A 14,366-nucleotide genomic window follows, 5' to 3' on the forward strand; every position below is an offset into this window, starting at 1 on the left:
AGGCAAGGCCCTGAAAGGTCCATGCTAATTGAGAACATGCTGCAGCATTGTGTAGGCAGACAGATCTTTGTGGAAGGCGTTAGGCACAAGCCTGTCAGCTGCCGCAGGGTTGAGGTGAAGGAGAGCCTGCGTGCCTGCGTTTTGCCATTAACAACCTCATCCTCTCCACATTCATGAGAAGAACCCAAAATGTAACACTATAGTATAGTACTTGTTTGTAGGCTATACACAGTAAAATGTGTGCTTGTTTTTTTTTTTTCTTGTATAGAGAGAGAAAGAGTAACATATGACTACCTGGACACACCTGCTGACGTTTTGTAATCAGCTCCCAGAGCAATGGTTCTCAAGGTGAGTGCTGTGAAACGCTGCATCTGTGACAATCTAGGAAAATATGATAATAGATGAAGTGAACGCTAGTTACAGTGTTTATTGTAAAACTATTGTAGACAATCTGATATACCAATACAAAAGGTATCACAAGAAAAAACCCTGAAAGAAGTGTGGAAAGAACATTAGAAAGTAAAAGGTAGACGATGAGGCATATTGGTGATCCCAGCCCCGCCCGGCACGGCCCGGACCGTGCATCAGCCCAACTTCTGTTCTGCGGATCTCAAACCGTGTTGCTCCTCTGCGCAGGCGTCAGGACAGACGCTGCTTTGTCGAATGTTGCGTCAATCAGTGTACTGTGTTTGGAGCATCGGTGAGCATTCGCCTCGACAGTGCTGATGCGAGCAAGGCTAGCTCTCCCTGCTCCCTAGCACCGACGCAGGCAAAGAGAGGCTACGCACGTTAGCTCCACACAATGCCAATTGTATCTAATAGCGTCTTATAGCGAAGGAGAACAGGGCGACGCGGTGTGAAAGAACTACCTAACTCAAATCGAACGAGCGAAACACCAACCTGATCGGGCTGGAGAGGATAGGGCACTGCTGCTGTCGGTGCAAAAAAGACACAGTAACCTATTTAACGCCTTCGTGAACCTCGGCGTAAACCTTAAGCAAACATGTCAACATCGGCAAGGGAAGGTAGCGCCCAACATGCCAATTACGTGGGACCCTATCGCTTGGAAAAGACCCTAGGAAAAGGGCAGACAGGTAGGTCCTTCTCTTCGTTTTTTGTAGGCATTTACAGTGCCAGGATGCTGCTCTCCTCGCGCTGGGATGCGGATGCGCTGGTGCGCTCTATCTGGCAACAGTACCATATGAAACACTCAGGTCGTAGCCGTAGGGCTGAATGTGCGATTTTTGGCAGGTCGTTCATGGTTCAGCGACTCAGTGAATGCACATAATTAAAATTTGCTCCACACGATTTGTGGTCGTGACCACTGGCAGGATGTTTGCTCTTTGAAATTTAAACTTGGACACATTAGCTATGTTAGGAGGCTCGTTATCAATGCATCAAGCAAAGTAGTGCAACTGTCAGCTTGCTTGGCTTTCGTCTGAATGAGACATAATGCCGTTAATCCCTATTTACCAGACAACGGGACGTGTTCCCTACCAGTACGGGCTGCACATCCGACCATGTTCTGACAAAACAGTGTTAGAAACCAGTCCATTAACGCATTAGGGAACCGTCCAAATCATACGTAACTTGGTACCGATATCAGTGGTCTTGTACTGAAGCGTCTCAATTTGGGATCACGTTTGTAATACGTGTTATCGGGGAATTTTTTGTTTTTTTTGGTGCACTGATTTGACACAGGCCACGACTTGAGCAGGCTAAAACACTGAAATGAAGTTTTAATGTGTGGAGTGGTGGACATGGCTTGCGGCATATGATGAATTCCGTGGTGCTGTATATGAACTGTAGAAGCCCTCCCTTCTGTCGCTCTCTGACAGTGGGGTGACGTTCTGACGCCGTGAGAAAGGGGGCTTTCTCTCTGACTTCTCTAGTTGTCCATCTGTTTTCGCCAGCAACCACAATATGCGGTGGTACCATCTCTGTCCAACCCAGCTGGCGAGGCCTAGGATAAACCCACACATTTAATCGATTTTATTGCGTGGATGTGTTTGGTTTAGTAAATCGAATCTAATAGAATGCACACAACTGAGTTGGTGGTTATTGCTGCAAGTTGAGATTGTGTGAACACCTTGTTCTGTAGGCTTTTCACGGGCCACTGAAGGACAGCGTACATGACGTGACAGCCTAGCCAACTACGAATTAATCGGATCTCTCCAAGGAACACTAGGTTATACAGAGTTTGAGATTTAATTAAAGACTAAACTAGAATCATTGAGATTTTTTTTTTAAATCACTAAATTTCTTTCTAACAGTAAAACCGTATTACATGTGAAATAGATACAGTATAGCGCAGTCTACATTATTGTGTTGTTGGCCACTGGTACTGATTGCTGCTTCTCTGTTGTTGCTGAGGAAAGCCCATATGTCACAAAAGGAGTATGAAGGGAAGGGGGGAGGGGAGAGAGGGATAATAGTTTCAAAGAGGGGGGGGGGGGGGTGCAGTACTGGCAGGGCCTGTGAATGGAGCACTAGGGGAAGCCTTGGAACGGATGTAGGCCTCCTTTAATCCAGTGATATTTGCCTGTCTCTGAAACATGTCAAGCAGGTATACACCAGCCAGCCATGGTTAGCTGGCCTGGGCTACACACCTGCATTTTTAAACAGGGTATCTGGAGACAGGATCCTCTAAATCAAGCCAGGTTAGGTGACAAATTACACAACAGCAATGAGGGTAATGGACCCAGATATAGAAGCAGTGAATTAAATAAATTTAATTTTCAGAGGCAAAAGCAAATCTGTGATTGGTATATTTGTGTTTATGCCAACCAGCTCATTCCATTCAGAGTATAACACACTTCAGAGAGGTTAAGGTGCACAAACGTACCTGATGCTAGACCTAATGATTACACTCAAATTCCTGAATTGGATAGAGTCTCTGATGAAAATAATTTAAAGACTAAAGGTACATTTTCAGACAAATGAGCATAAATGCTGCTTAGATACTGGAGGAAAGCAGTTTGGATGACAATGATCTGGTGACCGAGGCACACATGTGTATCTCTCCATTGTGGTGGTCAGTGACAAGGAATGTGTTCTGTCTAGCTGCCCTTAACATAACTGTGTAACTGTGATGGTATTATCTGCAGTTTTGACACCCAACTCTAGCAGTGATCTAATTTTCTTACTATGTTCCTCAGAAGCCTAGTAAAAATAAATGAATGAACAGACCCATTCACATACTGGGCTATATATTGTTTAGATTCTTGCTTTTATTTCTGTTTGCTCTTCTCTGTTTCTGTCTGTGTAAAGCACATTGAATTACCTTGGTGTATGAATTGCACTGTATAAATAAAATTGAATTGCCTTGCCTATTGCTAGCCTAGAAATCTAGACGCACCCTAGCGGCAGCAAATTACATTTGCTTCCAGGGCTAGTCTAGCAACTCTCCGTTGGCTTGTGAGCTCGAAAAATTAAACTTCTATCAGGCCAATCAAATCGTGTATAGAGTCGTTAGGCGGGCTTAACATAATGATTGATGGCAGAGTTGCAACGGTTTGGCTTGAATTCCCTGCTACTTGAAAACAAAGAAGATGGATGTTGCTGTTGGCCAACAGTGTGACACGAGTTAAGCTTGTTTTATGATGGCAAAAGTTTGAACTAGCCAACTAGCTCCGCTGGTGGGAAAACGCATGGGACTCAGCGCTGTCCTATTGCGTGCAGAGGGAATTTGAAAGACAACCGATCCCGCCCCTCGGACTGAGCACTGCGAAAAATCATTGATCCATTCATTTTTTCTATTAGTCTGACATCTCCCAGGTTGCCAGATTGTGTATGAAATACACCCTACACATACACAATCACTTACTTTTAATTTCAACCGTTTTGTCATAGGTTTAAAACCTGGCAACCCAAAACCCAAATAAGGCAGCGGGTGCTGACTGGGCAGTGCGCAGCCTGAATCTCGTAAGCAAGCAGGCTAGTTGAATGGCCTACTCCAGAACTAGCTGTTGTGAAATTGTTGGGAATTTAATTGATTAACACATCACATAAACTGTTATTGAGTGTTGTTGATACACTGAACTTGTGTCCTCGGAACCAAATCAGACAGCAAGCAGCTTCGGAGTTTTGGAAGTAGGCTGCAGACAGGCAGCTGGTGGATACATAACTGGCATGCATAAGGTAATGGTAAGGTAAACGCAACGACCGAAATGCAGTGTTGAAACACGTGTATGAAACATGTTAAATATGCAAACACTGATCCCGTACAAACACTGACGCCCCCTCCCCCCTGAAAAAAAATCTCCCGTTTTTGGAAAGCTAAATGTTGACAGGTATGGCCCAGACCCTACAGTACATTTTAATGTGGGTCTGGCTCGTCAGGCTAGCCTATTGCTGTAATGCAGTATAAAATTACCTGTTTGATTTGTCCTGGAAGTCCAACTGAAATCTCTTTGGAAGCAACTGGTCAGTACTACTAGGGCAAAGCCATGTTGATCACAAATTCACAAAAAGAACTCAACTCCCTGCTCTACAAGATATCTATTCCAGAAGAGTACTCCTAAGAGCCCAAAAGATTCTGAAGGACTCTTCTCGTCCTAACAATGGATTATTCCTACCGCTGAAATCAAGAAGACGCCTATGTAGTCACAAAGCCAGAACTGAGAGACTCAGGAGAAGTTTTTAATCCCCAGGCCATCCGAACTCTGAACTCAGACTATACTGACTTTGCACACATTCACTCCTCAGCACTCTCAAACATCTCCCAACTCTGAACTCACACTATACTGACTTTGCACTCATTCACTCCTCAGACCCCCCCCCCCCCCCCCCCCCCCACACACACACCTACTTGACTTTTAGCATTTTTACATCCCTCTCCCTATGCTACAGACCTTTTATTTATTTTCTTATTTCATCACATCACATCACATCACATAAGTCAACACACACACACACACACACATATCTGACTTTCTCCAACTTTTGCACATCTCCATAGAACTTTTTATTTATTATTTTTACTCCATCTATCTACCCATGTTCTTGATTGCCTAGCCTTTCTCCCCCTCTGCATCATCAATGCGCATCTGAGGGGTTTCGTGTGCTTCCCAACAATTGGGACGTCTTTGACTTGTGCAAATCTGCACGGAGGAGCATACCACTTGCTTAACACGTGGCTGAGTGCAGGACATAATTAGTTTGTAGTGTAAGATTTGTAATAATAAATAATAAATAGAATAATAATAAAGTAATAATAATAAAACTGCTCTTTACCCAGCAGAGTTTCTGAAATGTATGCTGCTGTCTTTCCTAACTCTCTGACCTCTTGCAAACACGGCATATGGAAGCTAAATTGCAACCTCTTTATCTCTCTCTCTCCTCAGTGCACACCATGCATGGCTGGACCTCACCTCTCATTCCTCATTTTTCAGTCTGTGTCTCTCTCTTTCTGAGTTCTCACACACTCCCTCTCCCTTCCGCATCCCTTTCTCCACTCGTTTTTCATCTTTCGTTTTCTCCTTCTCCTGATCTCCCTCTCTCCCTCCTGGTCCCTCTAGCGTGTCAGTCTTAAGCTTTATCGCAGCAGCTGCAGCGCTAGTTAAACTGCATCACAGAGGACTGCACCACTGCATAGCCTGCCATTAGATCTCTCTCTCTCTCTCTCTCTCTCTCTCTCTCTCTGAGGTTATAGAGAAAATTAAAGGATGAAAGAAAGAAAGAAAGAGAGAGAGAGAAAGACAGCAGCATACATTTCAGAAACTCTGTTGGGCAAAGAGCTGTTTTATTATTATTGTTTTATTATATACTAAATGGCCCAGTATCCATAATCACTCCAGTTTTCTCTCTTTCTCTCTTTCTTTTTTCTTTCTTTCATCCTTTATTTTTCTCTATAACCTCCTCCTTCGCCGTCTTACTCGTATATTCAAATATACTAAATGGCCCAGTATTCATAATCACTCCAGTCATAACAAGGTTCATCATTGGTAGATGTAGACATAGTGTGTAAGTGCTTTACAGTAATTTGATTGCCTCTGGTTGTGGTTGGATTCACTGGCACAACGTGAGCCTATTAGCTGCAGTGGCTAGCCTGAATGCCTGCTGATATATACTGATCTACTGACTGAATGCCCAGCCTATCAATATAACTGTAACAGAACGTCAATAAGACAAACTGGTAACTGGCTAGCTGGCACGCTCTCCCATTCACTTGCATCCTCACTGGATGTCCACCCAAATTCATGCAAATCAGTGGAAGTGAATGAGGGCATGTGTGCAAGCTAATTAGTCACTGCCAATCCAGTTGTTTTTAGGTCAGTGCCAACAGTGGCCTCTGTATTGGGGGGTGGCTGCTTTGGGAATATCTGCGTCCAGCCAGGGTGTAGGGTTGTAAGTTGAACTTTAGTGTCTTTTTAGATGAAGCTGATATTTAGCCAGGCATGGCACAAACATACAGCTGTTTATGTCTGAAACCATACAACAGGACCTGTTGGTGTCAAATTATAATGTTATATACTAAGTCACCAAGTTAGTGGTATGGTGTTGTATTGCAGTTGGATACAGTATATTTGGGCCTGAATTTGACAGAGTAACTTTGTTGTCCGTAGGTGTTACATCTGAGTGTGTGTGTGCGTGCGTGCGTGCATGCGTGTTTCTTCTGAGGGGTTTAAGCCTCTTGTTCTCAGAGCTGTCCCATTCGGCTGCTGGCTCTCATTTAGTAAAAATGCTGGGAAGCAGCGGATGGTTGTCATGGTTTCATACCCCCCACCACCTCTCTGTCTCTCTCTCTCTCTTTCTCTCTGTCTTTCTCTCTGTCTTTCACTCACTCTCTCTCACACACACACACACACACTTACACACAATAGGCATGCCTTGCAGGCAACAGATCACAGGCAGACAGCAGCAGTTCGATCCCACACCCCCTTTCCCTTCTCCCCAATGCGCACACACACACTCACACTCACACTCACACTCACACACACACACACACACACACACACACACACACACACACACACACACACACACACACACACACACACACACACACACACACACACATACACACACAGAGGCAACGGCAGACAGAGAGACACATACACACAAAAGAGCCCTTTCTTACATGAAAAGGTCTCAGTGGGTCTGAGTGGGGAACGACTTACCCTGCTGGGATATACATGTATATATCAGTGCATGTACTCCTACCTGCTGCAAGTTTTATGTAAGCTAATCTGTTAATGTCAGCGACTTGCGGCGTGCCAGAGAAGTGCCATGGAAAAGAAAAAAAGTTTTCTGGGGAGCTTTTGCTCTTGATGTCATTTCCTTAAGCCTAACACAAGTTTCATCATGCTAATAAACCAACTAAGTTTGTGCGTAAATGTGTGAGAAAAGAAGAGAGGATGGAAGATAGACAGAGAGAGAGAGAAAGAGGGGGAGAGAGAGAAAGAAAGATAAAGAGAGAGTAAGAGAGAGAGAGTGAGTTATCCCAGAGGGTACTGTGTGTCTGTGTTAACATGACTGTGCGACTCTGGTTGTATTGTCGCTATGATGCAATTTGAAGAAAGCATTTAGATGATGAGACTAGTCGTTTCATCCAGCTGTAATGTAAAGTAAGCATCTGTGCATGTGTGTGTATGTGTGGAGTTATAGCCCAAATGATTATTTGACACCCATTTAGTTTTTAAAATGACCTCTGATTCTGTTCCATGAGCAAATACATCACACATCACGCACACACGTGTAAACACACATGGCCAGATGTACGTATTGGTGAAAGTAGCGATTTCAGCACCATGGCCAACCCACAGAAACCGCATGCTGTGACTCTTCAGTTTACGTTGTATTTATCAAACCTGTAGTTCATTGGGTAATCAGCGCTTTTCTTCACCCACCTACCGCAATTTGCGATTGTTTACAACTGAACGGCATACTTCAATCACAAGCGCAGTCAAAATTAACTGATGACAACATTAAAAGGAACAAAACGTTTAGCGATCATGAAATAATACAATAGATGATAAGATGATAACAAGCACGAAGGTAATAAAGAGCAGTAGTTCTACTCAAACTAGCAAGTAGGAAAGTTTAAGTGGATGACGTGAAAATGAAAGTAAGACATTCGAAAGGCCAATGAAAGTTAAGGTTGCTTTTGATATAGTACAAAGACGCAAAACTGGTGCTCTAATTATTAGCTATTCTGTTGTCTTTGAAAGTTTCTCTTCTATGTTGTCTTTGAAAGTTTCTCTTTCTATCGACGCATTTAACCACAATTTGGATTAACACCTGCTTTTACAAGGCAGAAATATTTCACGGGCATGGGCAGTTTTCATACATATAGGGTAATAACAAATGGGGATATTTTACACTTCTCCTCCTATCTAAAATTTCCCTCGGGGTGAATAACTTGTTTGCACATACCTCACCATGTTTTTACGTGTACGTTGCGAAACAAATTTGCCTGACGTGGGCGCAAAAGTATTAGTGCATCTGGCCCACAGAGTTTATACTTTCATCTACAAACACACTTATAAACACACACACACACACAAAACATGCCATTTGTGATGTACAAACAGCCACATTCATCCAAAAGCTATGGCGGCACTGTAAGGTATAGGTTGGGTTTTGAGCTGACTGGTGACCGGTCTGGGTGGGTGCTGGGTTGGGTTTTGAGCTGACTGGTGACAGGTCTGGGTGGGTGCTGGGTTGGGTTTTGGGGTGGGTGCTGGGTTGGGTTTTGAGCTGACTGGTGACCGGTCTGGGTGGGTGCTGGGTTGGGTTTTGAGCTGACTGGTGACAGGTCTGGGTGGGTGCTGGGTTGGGTTTTGGGGTGGGTGCTGGGTTGGGTTTTGAGCTGACTGGTGACCGGTCTGGGTGGGTGCTGGGTTGGGTTTTGAGCTGACTGGTGACCGGTGTAATCTGACATGCATGAACAAACTGCTAGAGCATTAAACCATGGAATAAGGGGGGAGGTGGGTGGCCGTGTGTGAGAGTGTTGTGGCAGGTTGTGTGTGTGTGTGTGTGTGTGTGTGTGTGTGTGTGTGTGTGTGTGTGTGTGTGTGTGTGTGTGTGCTGCTGGGGGGTTGTAAGACCCCAGATGGTTGAGCTCTTTGTGTCCATCTCTGATCTGCGATGCCTGGTGCCCTCCTTACGGCGTGTGTGTGTGTGTGTGTGTGTTTCTGTGTTTCTGTTTGCGTGTGCTCATAAGCTGTCTGGAGAGCTATTTATCATGCAGAGTCTAAAAGAATACACAAATAAATTGCAGGGCTGTGACTGTGTTTGGTTGATTTCGCTCTCGTATTTTGAGCTATTGCTTTGTTAGTGTTGCCTGTCATATAAAGCGTGAATTGTCTGGCTAGTCTTGGTTCTTAGTTTAGACATTGCCTTGAGGCACCCGGACCAACAGAGGTTTTCACACCGGCTCCACTTGCCTGCAAGTAAGTCACCAGTCGGCGGGGCTTCCTGCTAGAGCAAGCTGGCTCTCGTTTCCATGGCAACCCCATGGATTTCTTACTGCCATTTCCACAGATCAGGCTCTCTGTGTGTGTATGTATGTAGATGTGTTGGTCTGTCTATGGTGGGGTGTGTGAGTTTGTGTGATTCTTCCACTCAGTTAATTTATTTTCATCAAGCCTTTCAACATTCAGTCATCTCCTAAGAAGAGGATGAAGAAGATGTTTGGCCTTTAGAAGATTCTCCTCAGAGCTGCTGAAACAGCTGCAAAAAAAAAAAAAACTCACCACTTTTTGAAAAAGAGGAATATTCCCTTTTAGTTGATTTCAGTTTTTAAGCCCTACAAAGACTGTGTTTATAATCATCACCCACATCCAGCAAGGAAAAAATCGGTTGGGCTTAATTTTCTCTATTTCCCCCTCCCCGTTTGTCTTGGTGTACTGGGACACCCTGGAGAACGAGAGCGTGATTGTTATTTTAGAGCTGTGCTTGTTAGCCCTGGGCGTTAGCTCGTTAGGGCTGCATCCCACTGCCTGTGTGCTGGGTGCTAATATCAGCCTTAATTACTCCTACAGACGATTCAAGTGCATTACTTGTGTCTGTGTCTGTGTCTGTGTCTGTGTCTGTGTGTGTGTGTGTGTGTGTGTGTGTGTGTGTGTGTGTGTGTGTGTGTGTGTGTGTGTGTGTGTGTTTGTGTGTGTGTCTGTGGGGGGATATTACCATTGGTTGGTCATCCACTTCTGGTTTTGTAGAGGTAGACAAAAAAACTTAATGTACATATGGACATGTAAACATACTTTAATGGCCATGAAATATGGGAATATGGACACTCTTCATGGCTTGGTTAAGTAAATGACCTAAAAGTAAAGACCCCAGTGAACTGAACATCCAGATGACATTTTTTGCCTGTTGCTCCTCTCTGGGAAAATGAGAAGGAATCCAGTTTTGCCCAGAGCATGATTCCAACCTCAAGTATCTCTCCTGTCTCCCTCAAAAGGTGTTACACTCGTCTTTTCTCTTCAGCATCTGGCTGTGTGGGTCTTTTGTGAAGTGATGTCCTCAGACACATCTTGTAAGAGTCACTGGGTTAGACGTAATCTCCCGAGAACAAGAGAGGCTGCAGACAGTTTTTGTTGGTTGCCCAGGTGCATGGTCAAATTGAATAAGTGAGGCGTAATGATCTCGGTGTTGAGGCTCAATTGGATTTCCGAGGAGGTATCAGGTCAGTGCATTAGCTCGTTTGAGTTGACTCATAGGCTGTAAGTAAGACTCAGCCTTCAGTGTCTTAGCCGCCGCAGAGCGTGTTAGCTGTTGTGACCACAGTCTTCTGTGCTTGGCTGTGCACAGTGCGGTTATAAGACAGAGGCAGACAGACACTGTGTGTGTGTGTGTGTGTGTGTGTGTGTGTGTGTTTATGTTTATGCATGTCTGTCCATGTCTTTTCTGAAAGGGACTGCTGAGTTGCCTTTGGCTGTTAAAGTGTGAGATCTTCTCTCAGTATGTCAGGGCCTCTAACACCCACAGATGGTGTGTATGTAATTGTGTGTGTGTGTGTGTGTGTGTGTGTGTGTGTGTGTGTGTGTGTGTGTGTGTGTGTGTGTGTGTGTGTGTGTGTGTGTGTGTGTGTTGCCTGTGGTCTCGTCCAATGGAGTGGCATAATCAGATTAGGGAAGTGTGAGGGGGAAAAGCTGACATTACTTCCACTTGGGATGATACTGTGACAGGTACCGTGTGTGTATCTGTGTGTGCATGAGCGCATGCATGGGTGTGTACGCGAGTACGCACCCATAAGAGAAGTTTATAGGAAAGGTGTTCTCACTTTTCATGTATTAGTAGCAGCAGGTGCTGCCAAAGGCATTTCAGTGTGTGTGTGTGTGTGTGTGTGTGTGTGTGTGTGTGTGTGTGTGTGTGCGTTCATGAGTTTATTTTAAATGCCTGCAGTACTGTGTTGTATCAAAATGGAGGGATATTACAGTGCTACCTTAGAGTTGTCTTTGAAAGCTACCGATGACATTTTGTTTATGAACATGTTTAACCACTGACTGTCATCATTCTCCAGGTAGACACATCTCCTTGTTTTTTTGTGCATGATGCACCTGGCTAATGATATAATACATGTATAAGCTCTACTGCAAAGATCCTCCCAGACTGCTTTAGGAAAGGTGCTATAATATATGTTACATGCATCAGACATCATGTTAGGATGTATGGCAAACTTGTAGTCATGACAGCATGGCAACATCTCAAGCACCAGGGCAAGGGTGTGTGGCATGTTTCTGATATGGTCATCGGAGGGAGTATGTCTTGAATTAGTCTAATTGCTGCAAAGCAAAAGAGAGAGATACCACTTACGATGGTTAGCATTCATAAACAGCTGATGGTCATCACTGACAAGAAACACTAACATACACACACACAGTTAGCAGTACTGTATGTGTGTGTGTGTGTATATATATATGTGTGTGTGTGTGTGTGTGTGTGTGTGTAATAATGACTGTTCAGCTAACACACATTTTGTAGTACCACAGAAATAGCCTCTTTTGGGTGACGCAAGTCCATTAGCTGGTCTGGCGGATGGATGTGGAGCTGGAATGCTGCAGGCTCCTGCCTTCTGACTGAGGAAACCTTCACCAGGCCCTAGAGACAGACCCTCTTATGTAACCATGGGAACAGGACAAAGACAGGATTGTGTCACTGGTGCATCATGGGAGCTATTGACTTGCGTGTACATGGACAGGGCCTTTTATTATGCTTTTTTTCTCTCTTTTTCTCATATGGTCTGTTGCCTTGTCTGGTCCTCTGCTGACAGAACAAAGGAGCTTTAAAGAAAGAAATTCAGTGATGTACTTAACAAGTCTTGTTTTTTCCCTCTGTGCCCTCATACTTTTCTCCTATGTTAAAACAATTGAGTTGAGTATGTTAGCAACTTGCAGAGGTTGAAACTTTGGACAAGTCAGAGTTTGCTTATGGCACCCATCGAAAGAAGTCAAGGTTAAGTGAATGTCAGTAATCTGAAGTAGTTAGTGTGGGCCTGTGCCAGTGATCTGAAAAGGTTATAGTCCATGCCAACGATCTGAAGAGGTTGGCATGAAGCTTTGCCAGGGATCTGAAGAGGTTAGCATTAGCTTGTGCTAGCAGTCTAATAATGTTAGCATAAAGCAGTGGTTGAGACAGCCAATGTTTGTGGCTTTGGCTTGTCTGTCTCTCTCATGAGGGTGGGATGGTTAGTTTCTGTCATATAATTTTATTCTGTTTTTTAGCTTGTGCTGTCCACTAAAATGTGTTGCTTTTTAAAAAAGATTGCATGTGACTCAGTAGCATTCTCATACACATTCTTGTTATTAAAACCTACGTCTCATAAAAATCTTACACATGACACACAAAGCACAGCACAAAGAAATGATGGCATGTTGTTAATAGAAGTCATACATAGTTAATAGCACCTATTGCATTGCAGATCAAGTTGTATGTTCAGAATTTAGGTCTACAGCCAATCCTGGCCAACCAGCAGACAGATTTCAAATGGTGAGGCTTTTGGCATCAATTTCAAAAGACATGTTTGCAGTGGATAATAATAATGGATGATATAGATTCTATCAGATCGACCACAGAGACTGATGTGCTAAAGCATTTCCTCTGATGCAGTTATTCTTAATGAGCATCTCAAAGCTGTGTGCTTTCACCTGTTTTTTTTTTTATATGAAAAATTAAGAAATCTTTTCCCTAATGAAATGCACATTAGGAATTCAGTCTGACAGTTGTATAAATATACTGCTGATATGCTGCTAGATATTCTAATGCAAACAGGGGACAGAGTTAACCCTTAAAGGTGTAGGTTTTTGAACATTCTAAGTTCCGCAACAATTGAAGGTTCTAAAATTCTATGTTGAATTCAATGAACCCAGATATTCTTTAGAACGTTCGTTTGTGACGGTACTCCTTTAAGGGTTTCACATACCGCATTTCCACTATATGGGTGAGCTTACTAAGTGGGGTGACTGTGAAGACAGTGCCCTTTTTATGGAAGAAAGATTAAGGAGCTTATAAGGAGTTATTATGGAGTCATCCTAACAGTGCCTGTCAATACTTTTCACACGTTCTAGTCAATGATCAGCCTGTTGAAGCAGTGGTGGAGTTTAAATATCTAGGAATAATTTTGTTGGTTGAGTCAAGTTTTAATTTTAGAGCTAACACACAGAAGGCATTTTTAAAAGCAATGAAGCACTAATCAGGGAAATGGATTTAATATGGTAAGGACATTTTAGAGACTGTTTATGTATGCATGCACCACCTCTAATGGTGACACTAACCATGTGCCGCAGCACGTTGTTAGCTAGCTAAGGTGACTTTGCTCATGTATGTATGTATGAGTGCGTGGAGCAGACAAATTAATTAGCGTGTTAAGCTAGTCAGGCTTAACGCATGATACTGACTAAATTAGGGCCAATGATTTCATAAATTTTAACAATCAGAATGCTTGATCAGAATCTAAAGCAACAAAACTGTAGATTACCAGCCTGTCAGTTTTAATATAGTAGGCTATTGCTAGTTGAACAACATAGTTAATATACAAAATCGGTCTACATTACCTACATGAGACGAGGTTCTGAAGACAATGACTATAGAAAAAAGCTATATTTGCCAATGTTTTAATGTAATCAGGAAGTTGATATGCCAGAATCCAAAAGGAGTTGTGCATAGAGCCTACTGCCTAAGCTGTAAAGTATTCAGCTATAGGATAAATAGGTAACATGTTGGAAAATAGTATCTCGATACTTAGAGGTGATCTGCATTTTTTAGAAATAAAATACACACCTAAAATAGTCCCTCGCTCATTCACTAGCTCACTCACTCACTCACTCTCACACACACCCATATATTACTTGCAGAAAGTCAGCTAGAGACAGAGTTGCTGTTCGGTAACTAGAGAGATACAGTTTGAGTGTTTTTTGTGG

At 43.3% G+C, this 14,366-nt stretch overlaps 1 protein-coding gene across 5 annotated transcripts in view; it reads left to right on the forward strand.

Annotated features, from left to right (window-relative positions):
- The first annotated feature begins 701 nt into the window (after positions 1-701).
- The window catches only part of LOC121682146 (serine/threonine-protein kinase BRSK2-like), an 82,136-nt gene continuing 68,471 nt past the window's right edge, over positions 702-14,366 (forward strand). For all 5 annotated transcript variants that reach the window (XM_042062179.1, XM_042062180.1, XM_042062181.1 and 2 more), the window contains exon 1: positions 702-1,094. In XM_042062179.1, the coding sequence (XP_041918113.1) occupies positions 1,004-1,094 (91 nt within the window). In that variant the 5' untranslated portion in view covers positions 702-1,003. The remainder of the gene's footprint in view (positions 1,095-14,366) is intronic.

The sequence above is a fragment of the Alosa sapidissima genome, chromosome 14 (genome assembly GCF_018492685.1).
Source record: "Alosa sapidissima isolate fAloSap1 chromosome 14, fAloSap1.pri, whole genome shotgun sequence".
Taxonomy (NCBI): Eukaryota; Metazoa; Chordata; class Actinopteri; order Clupeiformes; family Clupeidae; genus Alosa; species Alosa sapidissima.